This window comes from Mchenga conophoros, linkage group LG7 (genome assembly GCF_057382185.1).
Source record: "Mchenga conophoros isolate Kocher_MC1m ecotype Shallow Benthic linkage group LG7, M_conophoros_male_GT1.1, whole genome shotgun sequence".
NCBI lineage: Eukaryota > Metazoa > Chordata > Actinopteri > Cichliformes > Cichlidae > Mchenga > Mchenga conophoros.
This window is the reverse complement of record NC_140532.1, coordinates 54,550,954-54,569,462: the sequence shown is the minus strand read 5'-3', so window position 1 is coordinate 54,569,462 and position 18,509 is coordinate 54,550,954. Positions and strand designations below refer to the sequence as shown.

The 18,509-nt window shown below is 39.2% G+C and overlaps 2 protein-coding genes across 4 annotated transcripts; both read left to right on the top strand.

Annotated features, from left to right (window-relative positions):
* The first annotated feature begins 279 nt into the window (after positions 1-279).
* dtwd2 (DTW motif tRNA-uridine aminocarboxypropyltransferase 2) lies at positions 280-4,419 on the top strand. Its single transcript, XM_085280223.1, has 6 exons — positions 280-518; positions 749-839; positions 2,121-2,215; positions 2,298-2,496; positions 3,058-3,186; positions 3,618-4,419. The coding sequence occupies exons 1-6, from the start codon at positions 352-354 to the stop codon at positions 3,795-3,797; spliced, it is 861 nt and encodes a 286-aa protein (XP_085136349.1). The 5' UTR covers positions 280-351; the 3' UTR covers positions 3,798-4,419.
* A 1,007-nt stretch (positions 4,420-5,426) lies between these two features.
* LOC146571159 (cytotoxic granule associated RNA binding protein TIA1-like) lies at positions 5,427-16,405 on the top strand. 3 transcript variants are annotated; one of them, XM_085280219.1, is made up of 12 exons: positions 5,427-5,616; positions 7,390-7,486; positions 7,737-7,835; positions 10,119-10,173; positions 10,310-10,397; positions 10,915-10,990; positions 11,137-11,242; positions 12,393-12,491; positions 12,575-12,659; positions 12,779-12,920; positions 13,070-13,215; positions 14,858-16,405. In XM_085280219.1, exons 1-12 carry the CDS (start codon positions 5,591-5,593, stop codon positions 14,994-14,996), a joined length of 1,158 nt encoding a protein of 385 aa, XP_085136345.1. In that variant the 5' UTR covers positions 5,427-5,590; the 3' UTR covers positions 14,997-16,405. The 3 variants fall into 3 exon arrangements, with proteins under 3 accessions (XP_085136345.1, XP_085136344.1, XP_085136346.1); XM_085280218.1 differs by having other exon boundaries at positions 13,067-13,215; XM_085280220.1 differs by lacking the exons at positions 5,427-5,616; positions 7,390-7,486 and having other exon boundaries at positions 9,671-10,173; positions 13,067-13,215.
* Positions 16,406-18,509: the final 2,104 nt, after the last annotated feature.

Genomic DNA, 18,509 nt, shown 5'->3' with positions numbered 1-18,509 from the left:
GCCATCCAACTCTAAATGTATATAACATACTACGCGATAGACGCATACCAAAGGAGATGGGAGGAAAAGAAAAAGAAGAGAAACACTTTGTATAAACGAATTCAGCCTCGGACTCTCCTGTAATAAACATTTCCTACCACCAGCAGTTATGTGCATTGTGTACTCATCTCTTTTCATCCATTGTAGAGGCGAGGTATATACCCGAAATATAAAGCGTACGCACTGTGAACTCTACGAAACACTTTTAATTACGCCGCCGTGTGCCTTCTCTCTCTAGTCGGTCTACTTCTACACCAGAAGACGGCGCAGTGTTTGGGTACTCGCACAGGTTAGCTTGTTGCTAACTCCACAATGGACTGCGCTCCCAGTCTGTGTCCCGCCGTCACCCAAGAGATACAAAACGCCCCAGAAATGTGCGACGGCTCCTCGATGGAGGACGGGTTGGTTGACGCTTTTGGGGATCTGGCTGCCCTTCCGGTGGAGGCTGGCGAGAGAAGACCGACATGTTTCCGTTGCCGGTGAGTTGAATTAAAGAGCAGCTCATGCTAGTAGTTAGCCGAGTTGGTTGATCCAGGCGGCGTATGAATGTTCCCGTCTCCTCGCGTAGCTGGCATGCTTTAATGAGGGAACAGATCCGTGTCGTTACAGAAAAGCTCAAGACCAGCTGAAACACACACAGATGGGGGCTATAGGCTGGGAAGTAACTGGGAAAACACAGCCTCACGTCTTCAACTTTCCTCCCATGTAGTCGCCCTCAGAAGGTGTGTCTATGTCCTTTTCTTCCACCACAACCTCTGGAGGTCTCCACATGTCTGTACGTAGTGCAGCATCCTGCAGAGGTGAGTCAAAAGTCATGTTTTAAGACCCAGAGTCCTTGATCTGTTTAAATGTAGCGTTTGTGAAGCTTCAAAAATACATCTATGTCTTTCAAAAGCCTCCAAAAGTCACTGTTATTGTTTATAAAAATCTGTTAGATTAAACTTTATGTTGTGTGGTAGTGTTAGCTGTATTGTTGTATGCATGTATTGCACATTGATTTGAGCCTCTATGGGTTATTTTTTGCCTAGCAAGTTGATCTTGCATGAGTTTCACTTTGAGACCTGGCTGACAAAAATAGGATATAAGTAATAAACTATTATAAGATAAGATAACCTTTATTAGTCCTACGCGTGGGGAAATTTGTTTTGTTACAGCAGTGGACAGTGCAAAGTTACATAGAAAAATTAGAGAAAAAACACTGGAATAATATATCTATGAGATACAGTACACAATAGAGTAGAATAAAATAAATTAAAAATAAAATGCTATATACAATCGTATAAAATAGAATACAAATGCTATATACAATAATATATTATAGGACATGGGTTTAATTGAATCAGCAGAAAAGCTGATAAAGTAACAAAGAGAGAGGGAATTTTACACTAAGATGACTGTAACTGTTTAAGATTGATTTGGTTTAAAAATGCTGATGAATATTTAAGCAAAATAAACACCCAAAAGTATTAATTGTAGAGACAAACATTATGGACTATAATAATCTTACTATCAAAACAAACAGTGACATTAGTTGCACTTTGCACTAAAACGGAAAATTCCCAGTTAAGTTACCTCGCTAATCTAAAATCCTGCATGATGGTACAGATGTCCACTCTGCTGGAAAAACTGTTTCCTGTAAAATAAATAATAATAATAATAATGGCAAACATATACATTGATGCCTGTATCAGCTGATACAACCATAGCTTATTTTATTAATCAAACTATCTGAAAGAACAATTTCTACATCGCACCATTTCCACGCATGTTTTGCTGACTTATTTCCATTAAAGGCAAGTTTTGATATTGACCCATATCCAGAAAGATGCATACATGTACATCTGCACCAGACCAAGACTGATATTGTGTTGAGAGTTAGTGGATGAATAAGAAGAACATCAGTGTCTCATTTCTCAGTGTATCACCCTGACATCGCCATCGGGTGTGTTTGAATGCTTTGGAATCAGATTACTGTCTTGCTCCTGACAGTGGACTCTATAATGTGCGGCTTTCATGACAGTAATGAACACACATTTTATAAAAGGTTAACATGAGAGACTAAAGGTTTCGATCTCTTGCAGGAGAGCCGAGTACTCCGCACAGTTCCTCTACTTGCTGCTTGCTTGCCACAAGGAAAATGCAATGTCATAGTTGGAAGGAGATTTAATGAGGAAAAGTAAGTATGCGTTAATTGAGCATAGTTAAATATGTGTTATATTTAAATTTTTATTTTCTGCCTTCATTTATTTTCTGTGCAGGCACCCGGAGCTGGCTGCGGTGTGCCGGGACAGCAGAACGCTGATTCTGTACCCAGGACCTAAATCGGAGAACCTTGAGGAGTTGGTGCAATACCAAGAAGTGGGCACTGCGAAATATAATGTCATCATCATAGACGGCACATGGAGCCAAGCCAAAAACATGTTCCTCAAAAACAGCCTTTTCCACCTGCCCAAGCAGGTGCGCATATTAAAGGACGTTGTAGAGAATATAAACTCTGTTCTCTCAGTTGCTAAGCCTTTTTTCTTTCTAGGGTCTTAAAGCCTGAATTGGGTGGAAAATTTGGATTTGTGTGTCCAACTGACACAGAACTATAACATGCAGGTGTGCACAAACGTGATTAGTCAATACAACGCCACAAACACACAAATCAGTTGATCCAGGTAGAGTGAGGGAAAACGTAAACAAGTAAATGAAACACAGAAGTCCGAAAGGGGGGAAAAATTAGCTCATATATCTGATATCAGATAAATCTGTGTCATAAATTCTGTGTCAGTCCGCCTCTAAGTTGAATGTGTGTAATGTTGACAACCAACATTAGAAGATGTTCCAGCTCTGATCACGTGTTTATGGACAAACCATAACTTTGAAACTTCACACCTGTCAGAGATGAACGCTGAAAGCCCTAAATGAAAAACTGCCAGTGTGGTGCATTCCTTAAGAATTACAGCTTTCATAAAATTCATTGCTTTTCATACATCAACATTGTGATTACTGATCACTTCTGCTTTGGTTTACCAGGTGCAGCTCAATAGGACTTTATCAAGTCAATACGTGATCCGCACACAACCTTCCAACATCTGTCTGTCTACTCTGGAATGTGCCGCTGTCGCTCTGTCGATCCTGGAGCGGAATGATGAGATCCAAGAGGTAAAATACCAAAACGGTTATATAGTAGTATAATAAATATCTAAAATCTGTAGTATACAGAATCATAATTATTTTTACATCTAATATTTGCATTACTTTTAACTCTGTGTTTAGTCTCTACCAACTGCTGAGATAAATATCTAGATTTTAATGCTAAATGCTTGACTGTGTTCAGCAGATCATTGCTAAATGGACATTTCCGCTCTTTAGAATAAAATGAGTTTTTTGCTGCTGCCTTCTTAAAACAAGGGTGATGAGTGGGTAGGCTAAATGAAAAGGGTAAAAGGATGGTAAAATGAAGCTTGGAGATAAGAGTGCGTGAGAAGCTGGGCAGTAATTCTTTGTAGGTTCATTATCATGAATCATGTCAAAACACAGAGCATGGTGTTCTTTATCGCGTTCTCCTTCCATTCCCATCTGTGCGTGTGCAGGTTCTGCTCAAGCCCCTGAAAGCACTCTGCTCCTTCCAGCTTCAGCACGGCGCTCAGATCCATCATAGCAAGGAACATCTGCTGAAGAACGGCATGTACGACAAGCCCATGCCAAAGAACAAGCGCAAGATAAAGAGGATGGAGAAACTCCTCAGTGACCACAGCATCTGCCCCAGATGAGGGCATGTCAGAGCAGAGAGGACAGGCCCTGTCAGCTCTGCTTCTCCTGCTGTTTGCACTGTGTCGGACTGTGCGATCAGAGTACAAGGATGGAAACGATGAGACATAAGGGGACTTTTTTCCTTTTTGGTTTTTTGTAAAAACACTTGTATATGCTGATAAATATAATTTATGTATTTGTCATTAATTGTAAGTAAATTACTGACAAATAAATGTTGTACTTGAAGCATCAGAGTTAAGAATAAATTAGGTTTCTTACTTTGTTTACATCACAATAGCTTGAATTTTTTAGAAACGTGTGGTGGTTCTGTTGTGATTGGATTCACGTGGCTATACAGCAGGTCACATGTGGAAGGACTGATTCCACTGATATTTTTAATAAGCAAAATTTCAATTTCCACAAAAAATAATAAAATAAACAGAAAGCAACACAAAACCTACCAAAGACAAATAACACACTGGTAAGAAGAGTGACAACTGAAACTTGCACTATACTGTATAAATGTATAGCTTTATAAATGGTGTTTGGAGGCTTGCCAATAATGTTTGTTGGATGTTACAAAAAGCTGTTTAAGTATTGCAGTTTTTCAATGCCACAAACTATCAATAAAATGGAAAACAAATCTCATTTTAGGAATATGTGTAGAATTTTTCTTTTGTTTACACCAAATTCTGGTCCTACTATCTGAATGTCGCAACAGATATCCCATGTGCTTCAGGGTTCAACATGTTGTGAATTCAGAGACGCTCTTCTGCATACCTTGCTTGTACTCTGGTTATTTGGTTTACTGCTATCCTCCAATCAGCTCAAAGCAGTCTGGCTGTTCTTCTCTTTATTCATTACTTTTCTCTCCAGGGCATACCTCCACCTCTCTAGGTTATCTTCCACATGCTCTCTACTCTCACTACAGTTCAGCGTCCTCTGCAAACATCATAGTCCATGCCAAGTCCTACCAAACCCCATCTGTGAACTTGTCCATCACCACTGCAAACAAGAGGGGAGTCAGAGGTGAGCCCTGATGTAACTCTTCCCTTCCCACCGGAAACCCATCTGTCATTCATACTGCACACCTCACCACTGTCTCATTGTCCTCGCATGTCCTGCACCACCCTCTGCCACCCTCTATACCCCACTGCTGCTCACTGATTGTCACCTCTTTTCTTAACCTAGCTTAAACAACTTCTTCCCATTTGTTTGTAGTATGGCTCATCAGCTTTATCCATCTGTGTATACATAATTTAAATTGTAATATATTGCATGTCCTAATATTTGCCTCTCAAATGTAGAAAAGAGGAGAAATCCAAAACTTAAATATACATTCTCAGATACACGTTTCCCAAAGTGTAGTTACTTTACACAAAAGAGAATATAAAAAACAGCGGGATTGAATGAAGTTATTAAAAGTCGCACAGGTTTTTACATATTTTATTGATTAGAGATCTACTTGTAATGCATATATTATAGAAGAAAAGAAACATTTACACGTGCTTTTACATGTTTTCGTGTAATAATTATGCGCGTTTTGTCATCTAATTTACACTTTATTATTTTATTTATTTTGTAACCTGTCTAGAAGTTGCCTTTGGACTGAACTACTGCGCATGCGGGACTCGCGTCGGCCTCCAGTTGCTCCGCCATCTTTGTCGGCTGCCCATTGTTCACTCTTGAGCTAACAACGGCGATAAACCAGTTCGCAATAAAATAACTTGACAGTGTCACCGGCAGCTGCCCGCGACAGTCGTGGATTTGCACTCGGGGTTGCGACTTGTTTTCGGCCAGCAACTGAAACAGAATGGACGATGACCAGCCCAAAACCCTGTAAGTGTATGCCTTTATCGTTAGCTAAAGGCTTGTGTTCGTCACGTAATGCTCAGCGGCAGTTTCCAGGGCTGACTCCGGTCTCGAAGCGGTTGTTTCTTTAGGACAGGCACATTGGAGGCTCCCGTCTATATAATAACAGTTGAATGTCTTGTGTAAGCTTTTGTTAAACGTAGCATAACAACGCGTTTATGACATCTAAACACATGGTAACGGTCTTTCTCTGGTATAGTCGACACATTGGTTAATGCTAGCCTGCTAGCTAGTTCCAGAAAAATCTCAAATTAACGCGTCCGTTCACGTTTCTTGCTGAGAATAAGACGGCGTGAAAGTTGAATTGTTTCTAAAATAAATAACTGTTGGTATGCTTAGTGAACGACACTTTAAGTAGTAACTTGGGGAGACTCGCTAAATGTACCAGAGACTTCTCTATAGCGCTGTTAAGTGTTGCAATAAGCAGAAGGACATTAAACTAGCTGGCTTTTCAATGGAGTTCGACGTGCCATCACCCTGATAGAGTCACCATTGTATAGGCCAGGAAACTGTACATATATGTATATGCGTTTGATGCTTTAAGTGTTAACATGGTGTCAGCCAATGTTGATTTGATTATGAAAACAGGTTTTTATTACCTTGGGGAAGATTAATTCTATTTAAAACAGTTCTATTTAAAAGACATGGTTGATATTTCTTTATTTAAACCTCTCCCTACTCTTTGGCTGACATTTAAATGCTCTAATTACAGAATCATTAAGCATAAATAGCGTTCAAATTTGCATTTAATGGAGCCTTACAAGTGGACTAGTAGTGGTGTCTGGTGCTGATATTGTTTTGTTTATTTTTTTTTATTGTTTTAATCTGTAAGTCGTCATCTTAAATTCAAACCCTTTTATCAGCTCAGTAAGTATGATATATTTTTAGAGATTAAACCATCTTCCAGTGTGTAAAAAGCTTTAAATTGATCCTTGTTGGGCTTCAGCGTTAATCCAAGATATCATACCAAAAAAAACACCAGTATTTTGAAGTGTATTTGATATGGAATGCTTTCATAGTAGAGAAATTTAATTTCATAACAATTACTTGTCATTTTAGCTTGTGGCAATATTTTAACTGAATATTTATCCCAACACAGAATGTAATCAGTGATTGTATTTTATCGAAACATGATCATGTCAGCTGCTTTGCCATCTTATGGAAACATGTACCGCCTTGTTATTTTTATCTTTTCCAAGAAATTACAAGAAAGCAATCACCTCCACCTGTCTGAAATTTTCTAGACCGTACCCAAAGGAGGGGTATACGATAATGCATATGTCCTATACAGTTGGATTGGATGAATGCGTGGTATGTGGTTGTGATTTGCTGAGTTGTTCTGGTCTAGGAATTACACATGTAATGGTCCAGCGAATTCACATCTATCAAGTTGTTATGATGCGTCTGGCCTCCTGCACAGTCTACCCAGAAACCTCCCTTATTTAAAACGAAACAAAGTATTTCCAGTAATGAGGGTGAGGCTGATATGAATGTGCTAAAAATGGGAAACAACAACTTCTTACAGTGTCCTGACGTGATGCTTCAAACATTTTCTGGAGTTAGGTTAAAAATGGATTAGGAAAGATGTTTCCCTGGGCTAATTTTTTAACAATGGTAAACTTTTAGAGAAGGGAAACCCTGTTGCCCTGTTAGAGCATCTGCACCAGCCATCGATGGCTACTTTGAAAAACTAGCCAGCACTGACTGTCTCCCGTCTGTTGTTTGTTTTTGTGCATCTAGGTATGTGGGAAATCTGTCCCGGGATGTGACCGAGGCACTCATCTTGGAGTTGTTTGGCCAAATCGGACCCTGCAAAAGCTGCAAAATGATAGTAGATGTGAGTTTTTTTTAAATTTTATTTATTTATTTATTTTTTCGTAACTCTTTTTCTTCTCATTTTCTTTTCAGCCCTTGCAATCTGGTTTAGCTACTTGCTTGACTCTTGTAATGTTCATCCTTTTTTTTTCTCCATTTTGCATTGGTGTTGCATCCTCCCAATTTAATGCTTAACAATGACGTCACCATAATTATTCAAGCTTTCATATTGCTCACAGTAACATAACTTATGTGTTTCCTCTCCAACCCAGACAGCAGGTCACGATCCGTACTGCTTTGTGGAGTTTTATGAGCATAGACATGCCACTGCCACAATCGCAGCCATGAATGGTCGGAAAATTCTGGGTAAGGTAAGCTATCGTATCTCCTGGGTGAGTCAACTAGGTCAAGGCTGGGTGGGCACAATTTGAAATGAAGCGTGTGGAGAAACTTGTATCTTGTTAAACCTTATCACACTGCCCTGTTCCTGCTCCACTTCACTTAATTTGTTTAATTCCCCTGTGCAAACCATTCTTCTGTGCACAGTCTGAAATGACCAGGGTGAGAACATTAAGCACTGATCTGTGTAATCTTACTGTTGTGAACTTTATGAATCCTAAAAATATGTAGTCTTGGTTCTCAACAGTGTGAGCTTTTGGTTTTGTGTGTTTGCTGCTCTGTTGGTTGTGTGGAATTAACTCAAATCAGTAGCTGCACATCAAGAAGTGACTGCAAATCATGCAAACCAAAGAAATTAGATGCAAAAATGACTTAATGGTATATTCTTTTCACTGTGGTAGATTAACAGCGGTAGAGTATTTTGAGATTCTCAGAAAGTTAAATAATATTTAATTCGATATTTTGTTGATACAGACATCAAAGATATGACCTTTTTGTTAATTTGTTTTTAGTAATTTTACCAGTTGGGTTATTAATTTGTTTAAATAAATAATTTATTTTTTACTTCAATTATTTTTTACAGATGAAATGAAAATGAATGAAAAATGAGAAAATCTATCAATCAAATTTTAGTGGGACAACAGTTGATGTGTCAATTATGTTCTAGAGCTGCCACCTATTGTTTGTTCAGACCAAACAGATGTTTTCCTGACTTTACTCACACGAATAAAGTGTCCAACTTTTCACTGTCAGCTAGATGCAGTTGACAGAAACATATTTCAGACCTCACCAGGAAGTAGAGTCACTTCTCTTACTTTACTTCAAGTCCTGTTCTCTCTCTCTCTCTCTCTCGCTCTCTCTCTCTCTCACTCTGACTCAAATTGTGTTGTGACTTTAAGCTTATCCCCCATTTCTGCTAATTAGTGTAATCAGGAGAAACAACAGCTGATACTTTGGTGATGGAGCATAAAGCAAAGTTGGTGCCAGAGTTTATAAATTTTGTAACTAATGTCTTTGCCTTTGTTTGACACAAATATGTAGCTTCCACAATGTTTATATTTATCTTTACTTCACATTTGGTCTGAACACACTGTTGGGTGAAGTTTTCATTCTAGTTCAAGGCCAGTAACAATTTAATTGAACGCCATAGTTACGGCTCATGTATAGAATGGAAGCGCTAGAATTTTAACCTTAGACTAGAAAATCACAAAAAGGAAGAAAGTGCATAAATGTGGTCACTGAAGCTTTAAATACAGTGTTTTATTTATTTATTTATTTTTCAGCTGTTTTGAATTATTACAGAACTCCTGAAGTCCCATAACATTAAGTGTGTCTCGTATATACAAGGTACAGAAATTCCTGGCTAATAAATACATTTATTTATGTATTTATTTTATTTTAACAAAAACTTTTTTTTAAATTTTATATTATTTTTCGTAAACGTCACCATATGGTATTTCAGGGGCTCTGTAGGTTACAGTACAGTGTCTGACATAGAAAGTGAAATCCAGTATGTGAGTGGGTATAAACACAGTGCTGCCTTTTACTGTCATTTCATGCTCCATGCTGTGCCTGTTTTTAAATGCCGATGTTCCTTAAGTGAGTTTCCATCTGTGTATGAATTAATTTACCGTGGCCCTGCTGTGTAATCATGTAACATTCTCTGATCTCATTTGATTGATGCTCTTCTGTCCCCCTACATCTTTACTGCTGTGTGTTCTTTTGCAAACTTATTTCCACATAGAATCCACATAAGAGCTACTTCCAAGAAAAATACATTCAGTTGAAAATATTTTATCCTCAACAGGTATTGAAGGACCATTTGAGGAGTATAACAAGTTCGTAAAAATCACTTGTTTGTAAGTCCCTTGTTATTTGGACCTTACTTCCTACAGTTTTGCTCCAAATTTTTACTAGACTGAGAGTGAAATGTTCCTGATTATGAAGGTGAAATCTTGATATCCCTCTGTGTACGCCACTGTATTTTTACTGTGTATTAATTACTGCAAAGGTGTATAAAATTAAATGGCAATGGATAAATCAGTTTGTGTTGGTGCTTTAAGAACCCAAATGTGACATACAGAGATCATCTTATTTATATAAAAAAAGTTCTCAATCACAAAATGTGGCCTAAGTAAAAGTGGTGTGTGAAAAAGCCTCTAATCACAGAAAAACAACCTTCCTTCCTTCCACAAGCGCGCTACATGTCTCACCTTTGTCCTCTTCCTCGCTTTCTGCATCTTTCTCTCTTGCAGGAAGTCAAGGTCAACTGGGCTACTACACCAACCAGTCAAAAGAAAGACACAAGCAGTGAGTAAAACTGGTGATGTGGTTGCACAGTATTCTCTGGGGTCGTCTTAGCTTTTTAAACAGGGAACATTGGTCAATAAATAAATGAATTTTGTGTTTTACTGTGTTATGTTTATTTTTCTTTGTTTTTTTTAAGGTCACTTCCATGTCTTTGTTGGAGATCTAAGTCCTGAAATCACCACAGATGACATAAAAGCAGCTTTTGCTCCATTTGGAAAAATATCGTAAGTGTGTTCTTGTGATATTTAGTTTCTGGAAATTTGTGAGCTGAAAACAGCACAATCGAGAATGTGCTAGTAACCAGTGCTTCTGTGTCACCCAGTCTGACTTCCACTGGTTTGTGAAATGAATTAATAGATATGGTGTAAAGGCCATTGTAGGTATTAGCAAACACTACCTTAATAGTTGGTAAACTCGCACTAATCTAACCAGATCTGCTGGTGCTTTCATAAGGAGGAAAGCATCATGGAAATATGCTGGAATTTATTGCTGAAAATGTGAGGCCCATTCCTCAGTAGTTCTAGTGCTGGACCATCACTTGATACATTTTTATTTTTGGAAACCATATGAATCAGGGAAGGTGAACACTGGTTGGCTCTGACTCTTGTAGGAAAATGATTTAATGTGCTGCAAATGCTAGCTTTACATGGTCAATATTTGGTAATATTCGGTTAAAATATATTCTTTATAGGTCTCAGTCTTTCAAGCTGCTTGTTTTGACCGAGTTTCATTTGTTTGCAGGGACTGTCGGGTGGTGAAAGACATGGCCACAGGTAAATCTAAAGGCTATGGCTTTGTCTCCTTCTTCAACAAGTGGGTAAGTGTGTAAATTATGACCGTGTTAGAGGAGTCAGAAACAGGTTCTGATTTTTCACTTAAGTCAGAGACAGGATTTCCATATTGTATTTGATAATGTTTACAAATGTCTTGTTTTTTTCTTCTGTGCTTGCTTTGTGTAATCAGGATGCAGAGAACGCCATTCAGCAGATGGGAGGACAGTGGTTGGGAGGGAGGCAGATCAGGACTAACTGGGCTACAAGGAAGCCTGCTCCAAAAACTACAAGTGAAAGTGAGTGAGAATGAAGATTTGGGAGATTTTCTTTTCTCTTTCCCTTCTTTTTTCTCTTGAAGTAAATCCTCTTGTGCATCTCTGGACTGCTTTTCAATATAGCTGCTATTTTTATATCGCTCCCTAAAGCCCCTTTCTCACTGCTTGCACTTACCTGTGTCACCACCTCAGACATCAGTTTCTATTCTAACCAGAAACATGTTTCTTATGGAGAAACACTAGTCTCCAGCTCCAAACCAGCAGCTTTCAGCTGAAGAGTTCAGTTGTGCGTGCGTGTGTCAGACCAAACAGACCATGTGTGTGGTTTTGTATGATATTGTGTCGTGTCCCCGCACTACATACGTCTGCTGTGTTTTTGTTTTTTAATGGTTGGTAAAAGCTTGTACTTTTATTACCACCACCTACTTCTGGTTGTAGCTCATTACATAATAATAGGCAGTGTGTAAATATAGTTTGATAACTTCTTGAATGCATGATCGTCCCTTAGTTCCTGCTTGCAGATGCAACCTGAAAATAGGAGTCAGGGAAGCCGTGCGGACATGCACAAGAAGGTAATAAGAAGAGCACTCATAGTGGGTGTGCCAGTGCCAGTGAGAGGCATTCCGCAAATAGAAGTGCTCTTGTAAAACTGCCCATAGCTTATTGATAAAGCAACACTTGACTTGTCTAAATATGGGAAACAATAAATATTTGCATGATATTGAAACGGCATCTGTATTTTTTTTATTTTATTTACTACTACTATTTTTTAACAAGGGTTGGGGGAGGGGTATTCTGGTGCGAACAGTGCAAAGATACTCCAGGTCTTATTTACTGCTCAATAGGAATCATGTCTGTTTTTGGTTCTTTGGTTTGTTTGTTTTTTAATTAAAGTTGCTGCTAAGCATATTTTTCAACAGTCCCTTAAAAAAAAAAAAAAAAAAAAAAAAAAAAGGTAAAACCCGAGAATATAAAAGTTCTAAATGTTCAGATTTGTTTCTTCTGTGTTTGGCTAATAAAAAAAAGTTGGAGCAGGTTTGTGTTCTGTTTCAAAATGAATATAAATGCACTAGCACTATAAACTAGCCCAAAGCAAATATGCTGCAAGAAAACATTTTGATAACGAAGCTAATTAAAAAAGAAACCTTGTCTTTCTCTTTTCTCATTTTAGCAACCAATACCAAGCAGCTATCTTTTGATGAGGTGGTGAACCAGTCAAGCCCCAGCAACTGCACAGTCTACTGCGGAGGAGTGACAACAGGACTCACAGGTGAGTCACAGTTTACCTCTGTGCTGCAGGGCTGCAAGCACTGCCTACACATTCAACATTAAAACTGTTTTTCCTGTTCATAGAACAAATTATGAGACAGACCTTCTCACCTTTTGGGCAAATAATGGAAATCAGAGTTTTCCCGGAGAAAGGCTATTCATTTGTGAGGCAAGTTGTCTTGTTGTTATGCTTTCTAAGTCTAAATTGTCAAACACACCTAGGTTTAGGGTGTCTTAATATTATCCAATCTAATGCCTGCGCTTTTTCCTATTTCTTTTTTTGTGCAGGTTCAACTCCCATGAGGCTGCAGCTCATGCTATTGTCTCTGTCAATGGCACTTCCATAGAGGGCTATGTTGTTAAGTGTTACTGGGGTAAAGAAACTACAGACATGGTCCAGGGTCCCATACAGCAGGTACAGATGGCACAGGTATGAACCTTTAAGATTTTATTCTGAACGTATTACAGATCGACTACAATGACACCCACTCATTCAAATGAGAGACTGACTGTACTTGTGAGTGATTTTGATGCAATGTGATAGTCTGCCTCCTAAAATATAACTCTGCATGTCAGCAGAACACAGTGAGCTTCGCAGCGCAGCCCTACAGTCAGTGGGGCCAGTGGTACAGTAACACACAGCAGATTGGCCAGTATGTGCCCAATGGGTGGCAGGTGCCGAGCTACAGCGTCTATGGACAGACCTGGGATCAGCAGGGCTACAAGTAAGTACCAAAGATGATTACAGTCAAAAGAAGTGAGCAGTTTGTTCACCTCAGCTTTGTTTCTTTTCTGTGTCAGGGGCTGTTATTTACATTACAGTGAATTAAACATTTTTCATGTTGTCTTGATACTTTAGAATTTCTACCAGCCTTTACAATGCACAGTGCACATTGAAGCCTAGGTAACAGTAGGCTGCTTAAGACAGAAGTAAAGTTAAAGACAGTGAGAAATATGGATGTTGTCACCCACTGGTTTGTGACGTCCTGTTATGAAGCCTCAGGCTCCAGCTGCTGAGCAGTTCTGTCGTTGCCATCTTGGTATTTTAAATCAAAAATGACAAACAAGGGACGGATTAGACATTGCTACACAATGCGAGTGTAGTTTCACAAGTTGTTAGCTAGTTAACATGCATGCTGGGTAATTGTCCTTTCTGAAACTTGGAATTACCAAAATCGACTTAGGGTTTTATTCTGCATGAGCAGAAATAAGTGACTGAATCCACAAACCCATCAGGAAAGTACTTACAGAGGTCTGGACAGAGGTCTGGACAGGGGCTGTTTTCCCCTTTTAGGCTTTTATACGACCACAAGTGTTTTTGCTGCAGCAGCATCTCCTGCTAAAAATAATGCAACTTTAAGGCTCATTCACTCTTCTGACCTGGAAGCTACATCCATATTTTATACTGTGTATTAGTGTAGTCCCTCACTCATAAAAGGCTGATGGAGTATTGTCGTCTGACTTTAGTCTGTCTTTGTTTTTCTTGGCTACATGCAGAGCAGTGCAAGTCCACATTTAATTCAATTCAGATACTGTTAAAGTATTGAAAAATGCTGGCATAAGAATAACTTGTATTCCTTTTAATAACCCATGTTGGAATTCATACATTGAAATCCCTGCATCTGATGGAATCTGAACAGCTCAAATTATGTGCAAAGGAAGTTCTAATTGAAACTAGAAATGAGTAAAGCTTTAAAGCTGTTTTCTGCTGATATGGAGCACCAGTCTGATACCAGCAGCTAGTAAATGCATCAAAAATAAGCTGTAGTCTGTGCTTTAACCCTCAGATTTATGCTATAGTTGCATTTACTAGGCTTAGTGGTAGCAGTGACAGCTGTCAGTATTAATTAATTAATTTATTTTAAATGTGTAAGACAGCAGCAGGATCAACATATAATTTGCTACCTTATTTCCTGCTTGGAACTAGTGGTCTACTATTAGAATAATAACCAATACCCAAACTAGTGATATGAGGATTGGGCTGATATCTGATCAGTGCATCTTTACTCTGGTTCATGTCTTACTTGGCTGCATTTGTTTTTACCCCTTAGCCATAAAAGGTTGATTTGCTATTGTCGTCACCCCGCTGGCTGGGTGGGTGGGCGGGCGACTTGGACACCTAAGTTTGTGAATGCGATAACTCAAGAAGGCAGTCACCTAAGCTTTTGGAATTGATACCATAGATGCATCTACTAAAAATCTTTGATGAGTTAGAACCTCAGTGACCTTGACCTCAAGGTCAAAATTTTGAATTTGATTTTGAAGTTGATATCATAGGTGTTTCTGCTAGGAGGCTGAGGGGTAGCATAAGCAGTTGTCAGTATTTTGCATTTTTTCTAATTGTTCTGTTTTTGTGTGCTGTTGCAGTCATTTACATGCTGGTGCTGGATGGACAGGTGTGGGTGCCATGAGCAATGGAGGCATGGTGGAGGCTGGGCAAGGAGTCAACGGGACTGTGCTAACCAACCAGGCTGGCATGGGTACTGCTGGCTATCACACTCACTGATCACAGCGTCCGTCTCCCTCTAAGCCTCTGAGGCCACAAGGATGATACTCTGCTGGGGAAGGAGTGCAGTAGAAGTGCTCTGTCTGTCACCTCACCAAATTACTTTGTTAGTGAAGCTGGTACGCCATTTTATCAACCATACAAGCCCCAAACTTCACTCACCGCCCAAATGTGCAAGTGTAAAGATAATTAGTCACACTTTAACACAGTTAAAGCTATCGCTAATGCACCTTGCATTCCTGGGCCCATTTTATTGTTTGGTGTACTACTGGCCAAATGTAAATTCTCCTACGATATTTTGAGCTCAGCCACAGTTTAGTTTAAAAGGAACCTTTTTCTTGAATTAGATTTCTATTCAAACAGCTGCTTTAATGTTTGTTTTCAGCCCCCAAGAGCCAAAGAGCAAGGGCAGGATTTTATACCAATATTCAACGATCGTCCAGGGCGAAAGAGGTGACGAACTCAATAGTTGGCACAATTGCTACAAGCTACAAGATGTGTCTTGAATAAGGGTACGGGGTTTTGTTTTGTGGTTTTTTTTTTAGTTTTCTTTCAGTTGGAGAATCAATGTCACTGTCCGTCTGTCCAGTTGCTAAAGTAAAACACAAGTCCGAGCGAGTTCTCAGGGTGTTGTCAAGTCATTCTGTGAAATGTAGGATATCACTGAGTAGAAGGAGCCAGCAGGTTGAGGGAAGGATGCGGATGCAAACAAAAAAAAGAACAACAACAAAAAAATCAAAGTAAATTTGAGCGCTACTTCACTTGTTATCCCGGACAGGACTGGGCAGAGAATCCCATCTGCGGATTAAGAAATGTGTGTGTGTGCTTACGTGTGTGCATGAACTGATGCTTTTACACACAAGACAATACCCTGGTCATCTTCCCCTGAAACTGAAAGGACTATGCCATCTTTTCTTTTTTCCCCTTTTTTGCTACAAATCTAATAGATGAACTGCCATTTCTTTTTTCTTTTTTTTCTTTTTCTTTTTGTTGAGCAAATTTAAAATGCTGTTATTGTAAAAAGAGCTTTTGCCTTTTTGTGTTTCATTTCAGGACTCTTGTCTTATAAAGAAATGTTGAAGTGACACCATCTAATCATGTGATGCGCAAAATCTTCTGTTTTCTTTCTAAAACATGAAGTGGCTGTCAACTGTCAACTTTTATTTTTTAAATTAGATGATCTCCAATAAAATGCAGGGATTACTGCCACTTCTATCTTACTTATAGGCAGACAAATATTGCACAAATACTTAAGTTGTCACAAAATTTGAAACATTAGAGGGTTTTTTTGTTTGTTTTGTTTTGCATTCCAGTTTATTTGTGATTTCATTTGGAAGTCTGTTTTATGTAAATAACAAAACAGTCTGTTCAACTGTACTGAATCTGTATAAAGACAACATGATGATTAAGGAAGTGTGCTTGCTCTCCTGGTTGGGGAAGTGGATTCCATAAATGAGTAGCAACAATGACTAGGACGTGTTGGGAGGCGGTGCAGCATTTCAATCTTTCACGTGCTTGGTGGACACGCTGGAAAAGCCTTTAACCTTATAGTTCTTAACTTATTTTGTTTTCCCCCCACCTGACAGTTTGTTTTTGGGTACAGAAGCAACTTCTTAAGGATTAGATTTTGTTTACTGTGACCCCAGTCATTTAAACACAATCGGAAAAAAAAAACCTTGCTGTGCTGCCTTATCAGTGACCTACCTTTCATTAAACCAAAAATCATCACAGTAGGCAGTGCCTAAGAATGATTCCAACCCAAAGCAAGTTCTGTTAAAGCTCCAGTAACATGCTTTGTGATTTTAATTAAATTTTTTTGGTCTGTTGTCCCATTAAAGTGCTGATACTTAAAACAGATCACATTTATGCTGTTGGCGTCTATGCTATACAGCAGGTGGAGCCTGAGATGGAGAACATTATTTGTAGTCTTGTTACAACTTGCTGCCGGAGAGGCAACGCAGTGCATGCAGATGTGGTCAGGACAACCAAGTTCAAGATCAAAATAAGCCTCAGAATGAAGGGAAAATGGTGATTTTAAGTGATTTTGAACATGCCCTCATTGTGGGAGATGAGTGGATCTGAGAATATCAGAAACTGCTGAACTACTGGGGATTTTCTCACACAACCACTGCTAGGGTTTACAGAGAAGGGTCTGAGAAGGAATCTGGTACCCAGGGAGTGGCAGCCTCTATAATGTCTGTGACAGAGGTCGGAAGAGAATGGTCAGACTGCTCTGAGCTGACAGGAGGGCAACAGTAACTCAAATAACCCCATGTTACAATCAAGGTTTGCAGAAGAACGTATCTGAATTTGCAACAGAGTCTTGGAAGTATATGGATTACAGCAGCAGAAGACCACACCATGGGCCACTCCTGTCAGCTAACAAACTGAGGCTATAATTTACACAGGCTCACCAAAACTGTCTCTAGTATTTTTGCTGATCATGTCCATCGCTTCAACATCACAATGTATGCCTATCTTCTGATGGTAGCTTCAAGCAGGATGGTGCACCATGTCAAGCTCAAATCATCTCAAACTGGTTTCTCTAATGTGACAATGAGTTCACTGTATTTACACAGCCTCCACATTCACCAGATCTCAGTCCAATACAATCCATCCAAAAGGTATCCCCAGCGCTTCACTTGTTCCACATTTTGTCATGTTACATATTTATTCCAAAATGGATCAAATTAAATTTTCAACCAACCCCAACTAGTATCCCAATTACTGCTGACAAAAAACATCCCCACAGCCTGATGCTACTATTCCCCAGATCTGTGCCTCAATATAGTCCTGTCTCAGAGCTTTACACACAATTCTTTAGATTTCATGTCTTCTTTTGTGCTCTGTCATGCACTGTCAACTATGGGATCTTATATAGATACACAACACGTGTATGAGCGAGCTTTGTTTACCAACGACCCTGTCGCTGCTTCACTGTTCCTTGGAGCCCTTTTGATACATACTGACCACTGCAGACTGCAAAAATTTGAGGACAAAAAGTTCACTTGCTCTCTAATAATGAATGAATACATAATCAGTCTTATTCACCTCACCTGTCAGTGGTCATAATGTAATGCCTGATCAGTGTACATTTGCACTCATCCCTATGGGCAATTTTGAATCCGCAAGTTACCAAAATGGGAAGCACATGTAAACTCCCTTGGCTTTTTTGTCAGACCAATTAAAAAACTAACTATATATATATATATATATATATATATATATATATATATATATATATATATATATACACAGCGGCTGGAGACGGAGCAATATATGAGAGAAGGATGCAACCCATAACGGCAATGCTCAGTGGCTAGAGGATCTGAGGGCAGACCACAGCGACCTCCCTGAACAGGGTCCAGTAACCATCACAGTGGCAGATATCCAAGAAAGGGTCTCCAGTATGAAGAGTTGGACAGCACCAGGGCCCGACATGGTTCACGCCTACTGGCTGAAGAAGCTAACTGCACTCCACGAGCGTCTGGCAGCACAAATGAACCAGCTGCT

Bases quoted from the DNA above. Each gene is read 5' to 3' on its own strand.
- LOC146571159 (XM_085280218.1), top strand. From the start codon at position 5,591: ATGGACGATGACCAGCCCAAAACCCT. The intron at 10,174-10,309 runs GTGAGTAAAACT...GTTTTTTTTAAG, and splicing joins TCAAAAGAAAGACACAAGCA to GTCACTTCCATGTCTTTGTT. The intron at 13,216-14,857 runs GTAAGTACCAAA...GTGCTGTTGCAG, and splicing joins TGGGATCAGCAGGGCTACAA to TCATTTACATGCTGGTGCTG.
- dtwd2 (XM_085280223.1), top strand. From the start codon at position 352: ATGGACTGCGCTCCCAGTCTGTGTCCCGCCGTCACCCAAGAGATACAA. The intron at 519-748 runs GTGAGTTGAATT...CCTCCCATGTAG, and splicing joins CCGACATGTTTCCGTTGCCG to TCGCCCTCAGAAGGTGTGTC. The intron at 2,216-2,297 runs GTAAGTATGCGT...TTTTCTGTGCAG, and splicing joins AGGAGATTTAATGAGGAAAA to GCACCCGGAGCTGGCTGCGG.